The sequence below is a fragment of the Mustela lutreola genome, chromosome 10 (genome assembly GCF_030435805.1).
Source record: "Mustela lutreola isolate mMusLut2 chromosome 10, mMusLut2.pri, whole genome shotgun sequence".
Lineage (NCBI taxonomy): Eukaryota > Metazoa > Chordata > Mammalia > Carnivora > Mustelidae > Mustela > Mustela lutreola.
Window position 1 is genome coordinate 35,575,118 of NC_081299.1, and position 16,843 is coordinate 35,591,960.

Consider the following 16,843-nt stretch of genomic DNA (forward strand, 5'->3'; position numbering starts at 1 on the left):
CAGGGTCCTGGGATCGAGCCCCACATCGGGCTCTCTACTCCATAGGGAGCCTGTTTCCTCCTCTCTCTCTCCCTCTGCCTGCCTCTCTGCCTACTTGTGATCTCTGTCTGTCAAATAAATAAAAACACTTTTCATGGGTTGCCTGGGTGGCTCAGATGGTGAAGCGTCTGCCTTTGGCTCAGGTCATGATTCCAGGGTGCTAGGATCGAGCCCCTCATCAGGCTCCCATCTCAACGGGAAGCCTGCTTCTCCCCCTCCCACTCCCCCTGCTTGTGTTCCTCTCTCACCGAGTCTTTTGTCAAATAAATAATTAAAATCTTAAAAAAAAAAAAAAAAAACCCACTTCTTGAGGCGCCTGAGTGGCTCAGTAGGTTAAAGCCTCTGCCTTCAGCTCAGGTCATGATCCTAGGGTCCTGGAATCGAGCACTGCATCGGGCTCTCTGCTGAGCAGGAAGCCTGCTTCCCCCCCTCTCTCTGCCTGTCTCTCTGCCTACTTGTGATCACTGTCAAATAAATAAATAAAATCTTAAAAGAAAAAAACCCACTTTAAAAAAAAACTTTTTTTTAACGATTTTTAAAGATTTTATTTATTTATTTGATAGATCACAAGTAGGCAGAGAGGAGGGCCCGATGTGGGGCTCGATCCCAGGACCCTGAGATCATGATCTGAGCTGAAGGCAGAGGCTTAACCCACTGAGCCACCCAGGTGCCCCGCCCACCAAAACTTCAAAACTGAATGTTCTTGGAAGTTTTTCTTTTTTAAAAAGATTTTATTTATTTATTTATTTGACAGAGATCACAAGTAGGCAGAGAGGCAGGCAGAGAGAGAGGAAGGGAAGCAGGCTCCCTGCTGAGCAGAGAGCACGATGCAGGGCTCGATCTGAGGACCCTGGTATTGTGACCTGAGCCGAAGGCAGAGGCTTTAATCCACTGAGCCACCCAGCGCCCCTCTTTTTTTCTTTAAGAACAAATATTATTTTTATAAGTCAGAGGATGACAATTATATGATCTCTCTGATACGAGGAATTTGAGAAGCAGGGTGGGAGGCCATGGGGGGTAGGGAGGGAAAAAATGAAACGGTGGGATTAGGAGGGAGACAAACCATAAGAGACTCTTAATCTCATGAAATAAACTGAGGGTTGCTGGGGGGTGGGATAGGGTGGCTGGGTTATGGACACTGGGGAGGGGATGTGCTATGGTGAGTGCTGTGAAATGTGTAAGCCTGATTCACAGACCTGTACCCCTGGGGCAAATAATGCATTATATGTTAATTAAAAAAAGAGAAACGTTATTTTTAATGAGTTTAATGGAATGTGAGGTTTTTAAGGAATGCACATGCTGCATTATAACATACCTCACTCTTTTCCACCTGATCATAAACTCAAAACTAGGATGTAACCATCTTGTTCACTGTACTATATCTTTTGCCTAACAAATAGGCATTTAACAGATATTTGAATGAATGAAGATAACATTTGATTATGTAGGTAAATCCGTATTTTTAAGATCTTAGGGGTTTATATTTTTCTTTATTTAATTTCCATGCTTAAAGTAGCCTTCGTTTTTAATTTTTTCCCCTTAATTTTTCATTACAGGATTGAAGAAGATGCTCCTGCTCCTTCTACCTCTGCAAATAAAGTTGAGAGGTAAGATTATTTACAGAGTACAGTTAGATTTATGTCTGGAACATAAACTAAGAACTATATAATTTAAGGGCAATATTACTTTTATTTATTAAAGATCTTATTTGTTTGATAGAGCACAAGCAGGGAAGCAGTGGGCGGATGGGAGGAAGAAGCAGACTCCCTGCTGAGCAGGGATCCTGATGTGAGTCTTGATCCCAGGATCCTGGGATCATGACTTGAGCCAAAGCCAGACATTTGACTAACTTGAGCCACCCAGGTGCCCCAAAGGGCAGTATTATTTTTAATAGATAACAGTTAAGACCGAATATTAAGATACTTGTATGTAATTTAAAGTGTGGAATCCTGATAATGATGTCTTCAGGTTTTTCACATTTGATTAAAATACTAGACTTGAAAGTTAGTTCTGCTCCTTACTTATTACATGCCTGGCAAATGCTAACCTGTTCTTTCTTTGAATACTTCTACTGACTTAGATCTCTATTTTAGAAGGTTGCCACTTTCAATTTTATGTTATTCTAGTTTAAAAGTTTTAAATTTTATATTGGGCCCACATCTACTTCTACATAAACTTCCTTGTCTTGATATGACTGTGGTTCTTAACCAGAGGTAAGCTTAAATGGTTGTCCGAACTATTTGGATGCTTATTCAAAAGGTAGATTTATGGGTTGCATCTCTAGAGATTTTATTTGTTAAGCTTAAGATAGAATTCAGGCTTGTGTGTTTTTTAGAAAAAACTTCCTGATAATTCCTAAGTTCACTTAGGTTGACAATCACTGTTTTTATTTTTATTTTTAAAAAAGATTTTATTTGGGGCGCCTGGGTGGCTCAGTGGATTAAGCTGCTGCCTTCGGCTCGGGTCATGATCTCAGTGTCCTGGGATCGAGCCCCGCATCGGGCTCTTTGCTCGGCGGGAGCCTGCTTCTCTCTCTCTCTCTGCCTGACTCTCCACCTACTTGTGATTTCTCTCTCTGTCAAATAAATAAATAAAATCTTTAAAAAAAAAAAAATAAAAAATAAAAAAGATTTTATTTATTTATTTGACAGAGATCACAAGTAGGCAGAGAGGCAGGCAGAGAGAGAGAGAGAGGAGGAAGCAGGCTCCCTGCCGAGCAGAGAGCCCGATGCGGAACTCGATCCCAGGACCCTGAGATCATGACCTGAGCCGAAGGCAGAGGCTTTAATCCACTGAGCCACCCAAGCGCCCCTATGGTTTTCAATCTTACATTTAGAGAGTCTATACTCCAGGAATGCCTGGGTGGCTTAGTTGGTTAAATGTGTCTTTGGCTCAGGTCATAATCCCAGGGTCCTGGGATGGAGGTCTGTATTGAGCTCCTTGCTCCGTGAGGAGCCTGCTTCACCCTCTCTCCCTCCTGGATCCCCCTGCTTCCTTGCTTGTGCTCTCTTCCTCATTTTTCTCTCTCTCTGACAAACAAAGAAACATAAATAAATATTAAAGTCTGTAATTCATTTGAAGTTAATTTTTGTATGTGCCGTGATAATAAGGTTGAGGTTTACTTTTTTGCAAGTCGATATCCAGTTATTCCTGCACCAGTTGTTCAGGAGATCATTCTTTCTTCATTGAATTGTCTTGGTACCTTTGTCAAAATTTCAAGTGGTCGTATGTGTGGATCTGTTTTTCTATTCTGTTTTTCTACTCCGTTCCATTTCATCTATTTGTGTTTATGTCAGTTCCACATTGTCTTGATATTGAGATCACTGTCTTTGCTGTCTACCTAAATGTTTCTTTTTTTATCCTTTTTTTTTTTAAGACTTTATTTCTTTGATAGAGATCACAAGTAGGCAGAAAGGCAAGCAGAGAGAGAGAAGCAGGCCCCCCGCTGAGCAGAGAGCCCTATATGGGGCTCGATCCCAGGACTGTGGGATCATGACCTGAGCTGAAGGCAGAGGATTTAACCCACTAAGCCACCCAGGCACCCCTACCTAAATGTTTCATTTTTCTTTTTTTTTTTAAAGATTTTATTTATTTATTTGACAGACAGAGATCACAAGTAGGCAGAGAGGCAGGCAGAGAGAGAGAGAGAGAGGGAAGCAGGCTCCCTGCGGAGCAGAGAGCCCGATGCGGGGCTCGATCCCAGGACCCTGAGATCATGACCCGAGCCGAAGGCAGCAGCCCAAACCACTGAGCCACCCAGGCGCCCCCCTAAATGTTTCTTGATGTATTTTTCTTAGAAGCAGTACAACTTGCTGTGTGTAATATAAGGTTCTTTCATGATTTTTTTTGTTTGTTACTTGCAAATATTTAAAGTAGCATATGATATAAGCTCTTGAATGTTGCTTTATGATTTCTTTTGCTTTTATAGTGATAAAGTGAGTTGGCTAAGCCTGCTGGAGAGTGTGCTCAAAGGTTTAAAGAAGTTAAAGTACAATGGTTTAAATGTAACAGGTATTCAGAATATGTTGATTTTAAGAAGTATTTGACATTTGAAATATTTTTTTCTTGCAGTCTGGATGTGGATAATGAAGCTAAGAAACTGTTGGGTTTAGGACAGAAACATCTGGTGATGGGGGATATTCCAGCAGCTGTCAATGCATTCCAGGAAGCAGCTAGTCTTTTGTAAGTACTGTGTTTTGCTAGGTTGTGCTACATTGTGTTTGTTAAAAGGTTGTCTTATGGTGGGGACGGAGTTTTAAAAAATTTGATATTTTTCATGTACAGGTGTATTTCCATCACTAACAATAAGACTTGAATATTACTGAGCAATCTCTTTCATTTTTTTCCCTGAGTAAGGTAGTTTGTTTCCCAGTCACCATTAATTGGAGTGACCAACTCATCTTACTTTGTTCTGGGACTTTTTTTAGTAGGCCCTACTCCCAGCGTGGAGCCCAGCATGGAGCCCAGTATGGGGCTCAAACTCACAACCAGGAGATCAAGACCTGACCTGAGATCAATGGTTGTACGCTTGACTGACTGAGCACCCAGGTGCCCAGGTGCCTCTGTTCTGGAACTTTTCTAATTTTAACACTGGAAGCTCTATGTCTGGAGAAACTCCTGAAAGTCCCAAGTAAGCCAAGATGGTTGGCCACCCTAGCACTAAGGCTGACTGTTAGCACATCTTTTTTTTTTTTTTTTTTTTTTAAAGATTTTTATTTATTTATTTGACAGAGATCACAAGTAGGCAAAGAGGCAGGCAGAGGAAGAGGGAGAAGCAGGCTCTCCACTGAGCAGGGAGCCTGATGGGGGACTCGATCCCAGGATCCTGGGATCATGACCTGAGCTGAAGGTAGCTGCTTAGTGACTGAACCACCCAGGTGCCCCTGAAGAAATCCCTTTTATAAGAAATGCTTATTAGTGGGCGCCTGGGTGGCTCAGTGGGTTAAGCCTTTGCCTTCAGCTCAGGTCATGGTCCCAGGGTTCTGGGATCGAGCCCCACATCGGGCTCTCTGCTCTGCGGGGAGCCTGCTTCCTCCTCTCTCTCTGCCTGCCTCTCTGCCTACTTGTGATCTCTGTCTGTCAAATAAATAAATAATCTTAAAAAAGAAATGCTTATTAGTAAAACTAGATTTTAGGTTCACCATGATTAAAAGCTTCTAGCTTCTGCATTCCTTCTTATTCAGTCAGTCAGGGTGCTGTCAATTCATTCTTCTAGCCTCACTCCCTTCCCCAACATGTAGACTAGAATCTTATTCCTGGATGTCTGCGTTAATCTCGTTTAATTCCTGAGCTCTGGCTTCTTAGTTTGTCATCATCTGGGCCAGAGGAACTGAGGCTCTGATATCCTGTGGTATGTTATGAGTAGGGGGCAAAGTTGATCTGATGCTAAGTTGGTATTTTTATAATAAAAACGTATGATTAATTTACAGTGTAAACTGCTGTAATTGAAGTTTTAAAAAATAAGCACAAATAAACATCCTTCTTAGCTTATTTTTTTTTTTTAAGATTTTATTTATTTATTTGACAGACAGAGATCACAAGTAGGCAGAGAGGCATTCAGAGAGAGGAGGAAGCAGGCTCCCTGCTGAGCAGAGAGCCCGACGTGGGGCTCGATCCAGGACCCTGGGATCATGACTTGAGCCGAAAGCAGAGGCTTTAACCCACTGAGCCACCCAGGCGCCCCCCTTAGCTTATTTTCTTACCAGATAATCTAGAGATCAGTATTTTCACTCTCCTGCCTTTAAGGATATTTAGGGGGAAAATTTGACATGCAGTATTCTAATCTAGTAGATTATACGTTTTTTTTTTTTAAAGATTTTTTTTAATTTAACAGACAGAGATCACAAGTAGCCAGAGAAGCAGGCAGAGAGAGGAGGAAGCAGGTTCCCCCACCAAGCAGAGAGCCTGGTACTCCTTTCCAGGACCCCGGGATCATGACCTGAGCTGAAGGCAGAGGCTTTAACCTACTGAGCCACTCAGGCGCCCTTCTAGTAGATTATACTTAAACATGACCCTCATAATACTTTGTGATTAGTTTCTCTAGTTACTCTCCCTAGGCTGTAAAGGCCATTAGGTGGCCTGACTTTTTTTTTTTTTTTAAAGATTTTATTTGAGAGAGAGAATGAGAGAGAGAAAAGCATGAGAAGTGGGAGGGTCTGCGAGAGAAGCAGACTCCCTGCAGAGTGGGGAGCCTGATGAGGGACTTGATCCCGGGACTCTAGGATCATGACCTGAGCCAGAGGCAGTCGCCCAACCAACTGAGCCACCCAGGCGTCCCTGACTTTGAGTGAGTTCTGCTAGTCCTTCCTTCATGAAAACTAGTCTCCTTACTCTATGTAAAGTACCTCCTCCTTTTCATTTATCACACTTGTGATTTGTTTTCCTTTCCCTCTTCCCTGTCTAGGTATTAATAGCTAAAACTTACGTATAGTGCTATTTATATTTCTAAGCGTTGTTTTAAATACTTTTATAGGCATTATTAAATCAATTCTTAGATCTTTGAACAGTTCTCAACATTTCTGTTTATAGATGAGAAAACTAAGGCACTGAGTCTAAGTTTTCTACAGCTAGTCAATTAAGGTCTAGAGGTGGGATTTGAACCCAGGCAATCTGACTCCAGAGAATAAGCTCCTATCTTTAATAACATGATGTCTTTCCATATACCTTATTCATTCTTTAAGGCTCTGCCAAAAGTCCTTTAACTGTTCATTCTGTCCCATACTGACACAGCAGGTAGAGGAGACAGAGGGAGAGGCAGAGCCCCTGCTGAGCAGGGAGCCCCATGTAGGGTGATCCCGGGATGCAGGGATCATGACCTGAGCCAAAGGCGGCAGAGGTTTCATGACTGAGCCACCCATGTGCCCTGACACTCATCTTATAGCAGGAGAAATACCTATTAATGTAGTTTGGCTCTCAGATTATTTACTATAACTGCAGCAAGTTGATGTCACTTGAAACATACAGAGAGAAAGACCAGGCAATCTATTAATTTCGTACATGTATGGGTGCACATACGCACTTTTTTTTTTTAAAGTTGGCATCGTGTTCAGCTTGGAGCCTAATGTGGCGCTATGTTTGCTTGTTCATTTTTTTTAAAAGGTTTTATTTATTGACTGAGAGCATTCAAGTGTAGGCAGAGCAGTAGGGAGAGGGGAGGCAGGCTCCTGCTGAGCAGAGAGCTGGGTGTGGGGCTCCATCCCATCCTCCATGACCCCTGGGATCATGACCTGAGCCATAGGCAGCCACCGAGGTGCCCCTTGTTTTTATTTATTTATTTATTTATTTATTTATTTATTTATGAGAGAGAGAGAGAACGAGTGGGAGGAGGGGCAGAGGGAGAGGACAAGCAGATTTCCTGCTTAGGGCAGAACCTGATATAGGGCTCAATCCCAGGACCCTGAGATCATGACCTGAGCTGAAGGCAGATGACTCAGCCAACCAGGTACCCCACGCAGTGTGGGGCTGATGAACTGATGGCCCTGAGATGAAGACCTGAGCTGAGATCAAGAGTTGGAACCTTAAGTCACCCACGCGCCCCATACATTGTTTTTTAAAGTCCCTTTGAATTTGACTTGAAAGCAAGAGGAGGGGGGAGTATTGGTTTCCTAAAATGATGTGTCACTGAAGAAATGTCATTTTTTAATTTACAGAACTAGAAATAAGTATTTTAGACTAGATGTCAGTTCAGATCTTAGATATTTGTTCTCTTTGTAGAGGTAAGAAGTATGGAGAGACAGCTAATGAGTGTGGAGAAGCCTTCTTTTTCTATGGGAAATCACTTCTGGAGTTGGCAAGGTATGTTTTTCAAGCCACAGGTTTTTTTGTTTTTTGTTTTTTGGTTAAAGATTATTTGAGAGAGAGCGAGTGGAGGAGGATTGGTGGAGGGAGAGGAGGAGAGTCCTTAAGGCCGACACTCCCCATTGAGGTTGGAGCCCGTTGTGGGGCTCCATCTCACAACCCTGAGATCATAGCCTGAGCTGAAATCAGTAGTCTGCCGTGTAACTGACTGAGCCACCCGGGTGCCCCTCAAACCACTGTTTTTAAGTGGGATGTTTTATATCACATTATGGTCTATTTAAAAACTTAAGTTTCTTTGTTTGTCAAGGTTATTTACTAGCTTTGGGATTTCATATGAGCTGGGTGAGACTGGTTTTACTAAGAAAGGGGTTTAGAAGACACATGAAATACTGATGGAAGTTTTGGAAGGCACTTGATACAGAGTAAACTTAGGCTTGGGTTTTGACTTTTGGGGGCTTTAGAAGCAGAGATCTTTTCTGTTAGTGAATAATCATAATTTATTTTTGGACCATAAAGTCCAGTATAGAGAGAGAACATTAAAAGCACTCTAAGCACAAAACAGTCATCCTAAATAAGGACTGAATGAAGGGTAATTCGAAAACACTACTATATGAAAATGTCTCATAAATAAAACCAGTAGTCCTCCCTTCTAGAAAGTTGTTGCATATTTTCCACTGAAGTTTATTAACCAGAATAAAATATATTAAGGGTATACAAACTAGCAAATGTTATATGGTTCATTTAATCTCAGTTCTGGTAAGTTTTCTAATTTTGTAGGTCATCCTGATTGGTCACAAGTCTTGCCAGAATGTTTTAAAGCAAACTAAAGAAATAGGGGTAGATGTGAAGTTTGGGAGATATTTTGGCCCTATGGTAAAGCAAATACATATTATTGATCTTGTTCTTTTGACAAGAGTCATTGGTGCTTTTTGGGTGGTGGGATGAAGGGTATGCTTTTTCCTTTCTTGAAGTGCTTTTACTGCCTTAATTTATATTAGTTTTGATCACTGCCTTTCTTCCATGAATAAAGTTTGTATTCTCTACACTTGATTGCTTTTCTGTTTCTTTTATAATTTCTGTCTTAAATAATTTCTGTCTTAGAAAACCTGTTAGGTTCTAACCATCATACCTTTAGTGCTTTCTCCTTTTGTTCTTCCAGAATGGAGAATGGTGTGTTGGGAAATGCCCTAGAAGGTGTGCATGTGGAAGAGGAGGAAGGAGAAAAAACAGAAGACGAATCTCTGGTAGAAAATAATGATAACATAGATGGTATGTGGAGTTGCATGTGATGTTCAGGAGATGCGACGTATATTTCTTGTGTACAAGTGATGGGACTAGGGCTCTCCCTGTCCTGGATGGTCTCTCCTAAGTTGCTTGGGGTGATACCTGCATCTGGTGGAGACTACAGTAGAGACAGCCAATTACTGAAACTGACAGGGTTTTATAAAAGGAAAAGTTAATTTCCCCAATAAATGTGGTTATTTAAATTGATATTTTAAATACATAACAACCTTAAATAATTTTAGATGCAAATTTTTAAAAGTCTGCAGCTCAGTTATTTTAACAGCAGTGCTTTTGGAGTCTTTTTACATTTTTTGTATCTAAGAAAATTAAATTTAAATTCTAAATGGAGTTTGGCTGTTAGTTTTACATATTAGATGGAGGTTTATAATGTTTGGAGGAGAGCATAAAGCTTGGCATCTCTTAACCTAACTGATATTCAGAATGCTCAAGTAAAACAGTATCTCATTTAAGGAGCTTGGGTTTCTTTTGCTGTAAGTTGCTCTGCTATCTGGGACTTTTCCCTTTGCTTTTTCTCAAGGGGGCAGATAATTTTTAGGCCATCTGCTAAAATTTAAGCCAGGCTGTTTGAGGGTTTAAAGGGAATGTATTTTTAGTTTCCATTTATGCCTTAATCACTAAATTCGAAGACATGTTTATGCTTCATGTTCTTTAACCATGTAGAGGAAGCAAGGGAAGAGTTGAGAGAACAGGTTTATGACGCCATGGGAGAAAAAGAAGAAGCAAAAAAACCAGAAGACCAGTCTCTGGTAAAGCCTGAAATTGATAAAGAGCAGGAGACTGAAATGGAGAAGGGTGGAAGAGAAGACATGGATATAAGTGAGCCTGCAGAGGAACTACGGGAAAAAGTTGAATCCACTTCAGATCAGTTAACTGAAACCACTGAGGCAAAAGAAATAGCAGCACCAGAAGGACTGAATGAAGTCAAGGTCACTTCTGGGAAGCCAGAACAGGAATTACCAGATGCTGGGGAAGGAGAATCAGTTTGTGGAACTGACATCCAAGAAGAATCCAGAGAAAAAGGAGGTCAGGAGAAGCAGGGAGAAGTAATTGTGAGCATAGAGGAGAAGCCAAAAGAAGCCTCAGGAGAGCAGCCTGTTACGACTCTTGAAAAGCAGGGTACTGCAGTGGAGGCAGAAGCAGAGCCTATAGATTCAGCAGTAAAGCCAGTGGATGTGGGTGGGGAAGAGCCAAAGGAACAGGTAGCTGCCTCTGAAAATGAGCCAGGAAAGGGTGTGCTTGAGCAGCTGGTAGGGCAAGAAATGCCTCCTACTGGAGAGTCGCCAGAGGTGACAGTAGAGGCTGCAGAGGCCTCAGCTGCAGAAGCTGGGTCCGAAGTGTCTGAGAAGCCTGGGCAGGAGGCCACAGTTCTCCCTAAGGATGGTTCAGTCAATGGACTGTCAGCTGCAGGAGGTGAGACTCCTGTTGAACAACAGACTAATGCAGAAGGACTGACTGAAAGAAAAGATGGCTCAGGACTAGAGGAGAAGGTCAGGGCAGAGTTGGTTCCTAGCCAGGAGGAGACCAAGCTGCCCATAGAAGAGTCTGAGGCAGCTGGAGATGGGGTTGAGACCAAGGTAGCCCGGGGGGCTACTGAGAAGTCCCCTGAAGACAAAGTTAAGATAGCTGCTAATGAAGAAACACAAGACAGAGAAGAACAGATGAAAGAGGGTGAAGGTAACCGGGATATGCAAGAGCTGCAGTGGGTGGAGTACATTTCTGGATTTGACTCACTAATCATGGGTAAAAGTCAGCCTTCCATTCAGGATTTTCCGTCTGCCTTTGGATTAGGAAAGGGCTAAATGAAAGTGGGGAAAGTTTAAGAAGATTGTGATAAGTTGAGCAAGTTAAATCAAAAGCAAGTCTTCAGCTGGCTTATAAACTAACGCTTTTTACTAACTGCAAAATAGGGCTTCTCTGTGGTTTCTGAGACTTGGCTAGCTATCAGTAACTCGTACCATACTAGCCAATAGAGGTGGATGGGGGCTGGTGGGGTAGGTAGGGAAACAGTGGGCCAGGCTGGCAGAGAATGCTGAATGGATGTTCACTTGCATGCCTCTGGATTATTTAATATACTGTTCACATGGTTCCTCTTCTCTGCTTTAGGAAGCAGGATTAGAGCAGTAGAATCCAGTGAATTGGTACACTTAAGCAGGCATGCCATTTAAATGAAGGCCATTAACCATAGTGAAAGAATTCTGGTGACCCTCTTCTACTTTTAGTCTTCAGGAAGTGTTTTGAGGCTTATTTACATTCGTTTTAAATTAGCCCCCTCCAAAAGATAACAAAAAATCTTAACTATTAGCCCTCTTGCTGCTTTCCCCCCATTTCATGCTCGCTTTGGCTGCTAAACTGAAGTTTTTGTTACTTAGAACATTATAAAGTGTGGATGCTTTGCATAGTATTATTGGTCTAATTTTGGTTCAATTCCATCAAGATGTATAAGCCTCTAATTAGCAATTACATAATTGGCACGTCTGACTTGAGTTGTACTGTAATTTGAGGATTCTGCTGTCTGTAAGGCTCATCTAATGTTGGTATTAATAACCACAGGTATATTCCAGTTAATGGTTACCACTTCGTGTAATTGACAGACTAAGGGTTCTGTTTAGTTTTAGATTTTCAAAGACCCACTATCAGTATTTGCAGCTCATTCTGGTAAACTATATTCTACCTATGTGCATGTCGTTGCACTCCAGCCAGCACAGGCATGGTAACCAGAAGTGAACTGGTTAAATGGTAGCACCATTGGGCTGCTTGTTGGGTTTTAGGAGTTCTTTATGGAAAAAGCACAGAACTGAATTCTTTAATTTTTAAAAAACTACCATGTCTTAATCTTTAGTGATAGTGATTAAAGATAAAAAGTTCTGCTGGCTCTTATAAGTTGGACTTTGAATAACAAGCTACAGTAGAGAGGTCCTAGTTCTATTCAACTGGATCATAAGCAGCATTGTTATAGCTCTCCCACGTACATTATTTTTTATTCCAAAATACTATGTAGTAGGTAGTATTACTCCACTTACAGCCATGAGGAAATAGAGGCTTAGGGGGTTATGTTACTTTTTCAGGGTCAAACACCATAAGTCATAGTACTAGACTCCAACCAAATCTGATAAGAATGTAAGTTCTTCACGAGCCTACATCACAGTGATGAAGGTGACTTTATATCTCCTCCCTTAACCCACCTTTTATCAGTAACTTTCTGGTCACTACTGATTGATTGACTGACTGACTGACTTATTTATTTGAGAGAGAGTGAGTGAGGCCGGGAGAAACTAGCAGCCTCTGCTCAGCACAGAGCCTGACAAGGGGCTTGATCTCATGACCCTGGGATCACAACCTGAGCTGAAATCAAGTCAGACTCTTAAACTGCGTCACCCAGGCGCCCCTCTGGTCACTCTTTTTAAAGTACTTATAAAAGCCTAGGGGTGGGGCACTTGGGTGGCTCAGTTGGTTGGGCAACTGCCTTTCGGCTCAGGTCATGATTCTGGAGTCCCAGGATCGAGTCCCACATCGGGCTCCCTGCTCAGGGAGTCTGCTTCTCCCTCTGACCTCTCCTTTCTCATGGTCTCTCTCTCAAATAAATAAATAAAATCTTAAAAAAAAAACCAAAAAAGCCCTAGGGATCATCAGTTGCATTTTTTTTTTAGTATGTGCCATGGGTACCATGCTACTCAAAAGAAGGTACAGTTTTCCATATTTTACAAATGAAGAAATGGCAGAAAGACCTTAAGTAATTTGCCACTAAGAGGAGGACTGAGGTAACCCAAACCTCTGGTTCTAAGGCCTAAACTTTGACTCTCTGTGCTCTATTCCTCAATATGTGGCAGCATTAGCCTCCAAAGCGTCTTACATTTGGTTTTCTCTCTCTCTCCTTTTTAAAAAAATCTTACTTTTTAAAAAAGATTTTATTTGACAGAGAGGGAATGTAAGCAGGGGGAGAGGGAGATGCTTCCTGTTGAGCAGGCTTGATCCCAGGAGCCCGGGATCATGACCTGAGCTGAAAGTAGACGCTTACCGACTGAGCCATCCAGGCACGCCTAAATTTTATTTTTAAGAACTCTACACCCAATGCAGGGCTCAAACCCACAATCCCGAGATCAAGAGTCACATGTTCGGAGCACCTGGGTGGCTCAGTCTGGGTTAAGCCTCTGCCTTCAGCTCAGGTCATGATCTCAGGGTCCTGGGATCAAGTCTCACATTGGGCTCTCTGGTCGGCGGGAAGCCTGCTTCCCCCTCTCTCTGCCTGCCTCTTTGACTACTTGTGATCTCTTTGTCAAATAAATAAATAAAAAGAAAGAGTCACATGCTCTACTGACTCAGCCAGTCAGGCACCCCAGAGGTTTTCTCTTACAACACCAGTGCTCTAACCCCTGAGCTATGGAGCCGAGGTTTTCTCTTAAAATCCCATTTCCTACCATCTCTTAGGCCATCCATAGCCCTAATAAAGATAAGTGGTCTGATTGGTAAGTGAACAGTTTTTAAATTGTAGGCACAGAGCTTGGCCATGCTTAGACAGACTATACTGGTCAGTCTGTAGTGTTACCTGACTTAACCCTGTTAAGTGCTAGAATATCCAGAGAATCAGCAGAGATTGTCTTTTTTCTTTAAGAGGAGTTTTTCTTCTTTGTGCTATTCTATGCCCTTAACTTTTGAATAGGCTACAAATCAGAGAAATGATATAAAACTGTTCCCCTTTTTCCAAAGGATGATAATAGGCATGATACAAAGAAGATTCCATTTTCAAAGAAGCTTGGAAAGTATTTTAACAGATCACTGCACGCAGGATATCAGGGCATTCCCATTAATACCTGGGTATAGGTTACTAGGTTGGAAAGTGTTTTTTAAAGTAATGGCTTCCTCATTAACTTCACTTTTTCTTCACCCTTCCATGAAGGTAGTATAGATTTCTCAAGGGAAACCAGTATTTTCCTCAGATTATCATAAGAATTTTAATTTAAAAATTTGATTTAATAAAACTCAGGTTTTATGGCAAATTAGATGTTACCTGGCATTCTGGTATGCGTAGGAACAGATACCAGATAATTTAAGAATACAGAATAACAATACATGTTTTGTCAATTTTTCCTACAATCAGGAAGGTAAAATGTTTGTTTCATAGATTCACCCGTCTTGAGAATTATTGAGAATGGGCCTCATTGTCAAAGTTAATAAACCAGCAATTAGTTTGACAAAGTACTAAGTATACAGATAACTTGGAAATTTGGGTACAGAGAGATACTTGTGTATGATGGTGGGTATTTATTTTAGAAGCACTAAATTACATGGTTAACGGGAAAAGTGAGTCATTTGATAAAAACCGTTATAGAGGTCAATTAACTTCTATAGAGGTCAATTAACTTCTAACTGATTCTTAGAGGATTTTCTTTTTTTTTTTTTAAAGTAATGTCTACACGCAGCTTGGGGCTAGAACTTGCAACACTGAGATGAAGAATTGTGTGCTCCACCAACCGAGCCAGCCAGGCGCCCTTCTTACAGGACTTTAGATTGTCTTAACTCATTTTATAATGTTTAGGAATTTTCTGTGCCTGTGCCCATTCTAAAGCAGTATTGCTGAATATAAAAAGTCTTAGAGTGACTTAATGGCTCTGAGGCCCAATTGCATATTTATATTCCTATCATAGCTTATCAGGAGACAGTATTTGAGCTCTTTTGCTTATGTTAAAAATGTTTAATGAAAGATGGCAGAGGTAGGCACAGTATGCCCAATTCAAGAATTGTGACGTGTCCCTAAAAGCCCATTTTTAATTACATGACGTTCTAAACTTTTAACTGGTGCATAGAGCTATTTATTAGCAGCCTGTCCTTAATGGCAGTTGACTTGTGAACGTATGTCAGTATGGTGAAATAGAGTGTCAATATGGCTGCAGATTTTAACATTACACTGGAGTAAAACAATTGGTAATGGTACTGCTCACTGAATTCTGTACATGCTAGAGCTGGCTGGAGTCTGTGGCATGCTCATTGGTGAGAGTTGGTAAGGACTACGCTTTTCTCTCCACAGCTGTGTTGTGGGAAAGCTAGTCTCTTGAGCATTCTTGCTCTGAACGGACTGGGGTAATTTAACTTTTTGTACTTTCTCAGCGTGTTAGTGTTATATAACAAATGGCTGTTTAAAGACACCAGGAACACTGAGTTCTCCACCTGCTTCTGGCTAAGTAGATTGGAGCTTCTAGCAAATAAAATACTACAGTAGCTAATTGGTCTTGATCTGAATGATCCAGATTGACTTTTCTTAGAAGAGAAACGGCCTTCTGATCACTGAAGGTGTAAACCACAGACACACTGTAAGATTATACAATCTAAATCTAGGTTACACTTGAAATAGACTGTAATTATTGGCTTAATATTTATATTGCTCAAATATTAACTGACGGCATCTGGCCTGTTCTACCTCAGAATATAGGTTGACAGGCATTTACTAGGATCTTTGACTAGTTAGAAGGAAGATATCCTTAGTATTCTCAGTATTGAGGAATTTTTGCTTGCAGAAACTGAAGGCTCAGAAGAGGAAGATAAAGAAAATGACAAGGCTGAAGAAACGCCAAATGAATCACTTCTTGAAAATAAGGTAAATTATTATTTGTTCGGTATCATCATCTGCTTTCTTATTGTAGGACTGTAGCTTACTAGGGGGAGGCATGATTATCATGGTCATTTCTTGGTTAGGGACTGGGGACTCCCTATTCATGCCTAGAATACACAGATCCATTTAATCCGAGGATGTTAGAATGGGACCCACCATGTCACTGTTAGATTTCTATCACTGACATAAGGTGATGACTTGGGATAGGAGGATTATAGGGACCCATTCTGTAGATTTTAGGGAGGAAGTCCAAATTTTAAGAGTCTTTTTTTTTTTTTTTTTTTTTTTTTAAAGATTTTATTTATTTGACAGGAGATCACAAGTAGGCCGAGAGGCAGACAGAGAGAGATGAGGAAGCAGGCTCCCCACTGAGCAGAGACCCTGATGCAGGCCTCTATCCCTGGGATCATGACCTGAGCTGAAGGCAGAGGCTTTAACCCACTGAGCTACCCAGGCGCCCCAGAGGAAGTCCAAATTTTAAGTCATATATCATGTGGTTGTTGTTTTTTTTTTAAGCTGTGTTATATTATACATTTAGATTTGTGATCTGAAGATGTGCCTTTCTTATACTTCTGCCTAATACCAATGATTTGGATATACTTTTTAGTCTCCTCAAGAAAATGAAGAGGAGGAGATCGGGAATCTAGAGCTTGCCTGGGATATGTTGGATTTAGCAAAGATAATTTTTAAAAGGTAACACTTTTTGATGTTTCTAGGCTCACGTTGGGAGTTTGGAGCTTGGAAGTAGAGTATCGGTTAGGTTTGGACGAATGCTATTAAGATTTCTGATCATCTTTTCCTTCTTTCAGGCAAGAAACAAAGGAAGCTCAGCTTTATGCTGCACAGGCCCATCTTAAACTTGGAGAAGTTAGTGTTGAATCTGGTAATAACATTTTCCATTCTACTCTTTAATGTGTGTCTTTCTCCCCCAGGTCTTCCTCTAATTCCTTAAAATTCCGCTTGATCGATTTTCAGTGGTGGGCAGTTGGCTTTAAAAAAAGATTTACTGGGGGGTGCCTGGGTGGCTCAGTGGGTTAAAGCCTCTGCCTTCGGCTTAGGTCATGATCCCAGGGTCCTGGGATCGAGCCCAACTGCCAG

General features: G+C 41.3%; 1 protein-coding gene across 2 annotated transcripts in view; it reads left to right on the plus strand.

The window, feature by feature from the left end:
• Positions 1-16,843, plus strand: part of NASP (nuclear autoantigenic sperm protein) — a 43,496-nt gene that overhangs the window by 22,931 nt on the left and 3,722 nt on the right. Inside the window, exons 2-9 of one of the 2 annotated variants that reach the window (XM_059137781.1) lie at positions 1,596-1,646; positions 4,111-4,221; positions 7,753-7,833; positions 8,996-9,105; positions 9,802-10,815; positions 15,651-15,730; positions 16,353-16,438; positions 16,555-16,628. In XM_059137781.1, coding sequence (XP_058993764.1) covers positions 1,596-1,646; positions 4,111-4,221; positions 7,753-7,833; positions 8,996-9,105; positions 9,802-10,815; positions 15,651-15,730; positions 16,353-16,438; positions 16,555-16,628 — 1,607 coding nt within the window. The remainder of the gene's footprint in view (positions 1-1,595; positions 1,647-4,110; positions 4,222-7,752; positions 7,834-8,995; positions 9,106-9,801; positions 10,816-15,650; positions 15,731-16,352; positions 16,439-16,554; positions 16,629-16,843) is intronic. The other variant, XM_059137782.1, reaches the window with a different exon arrangement.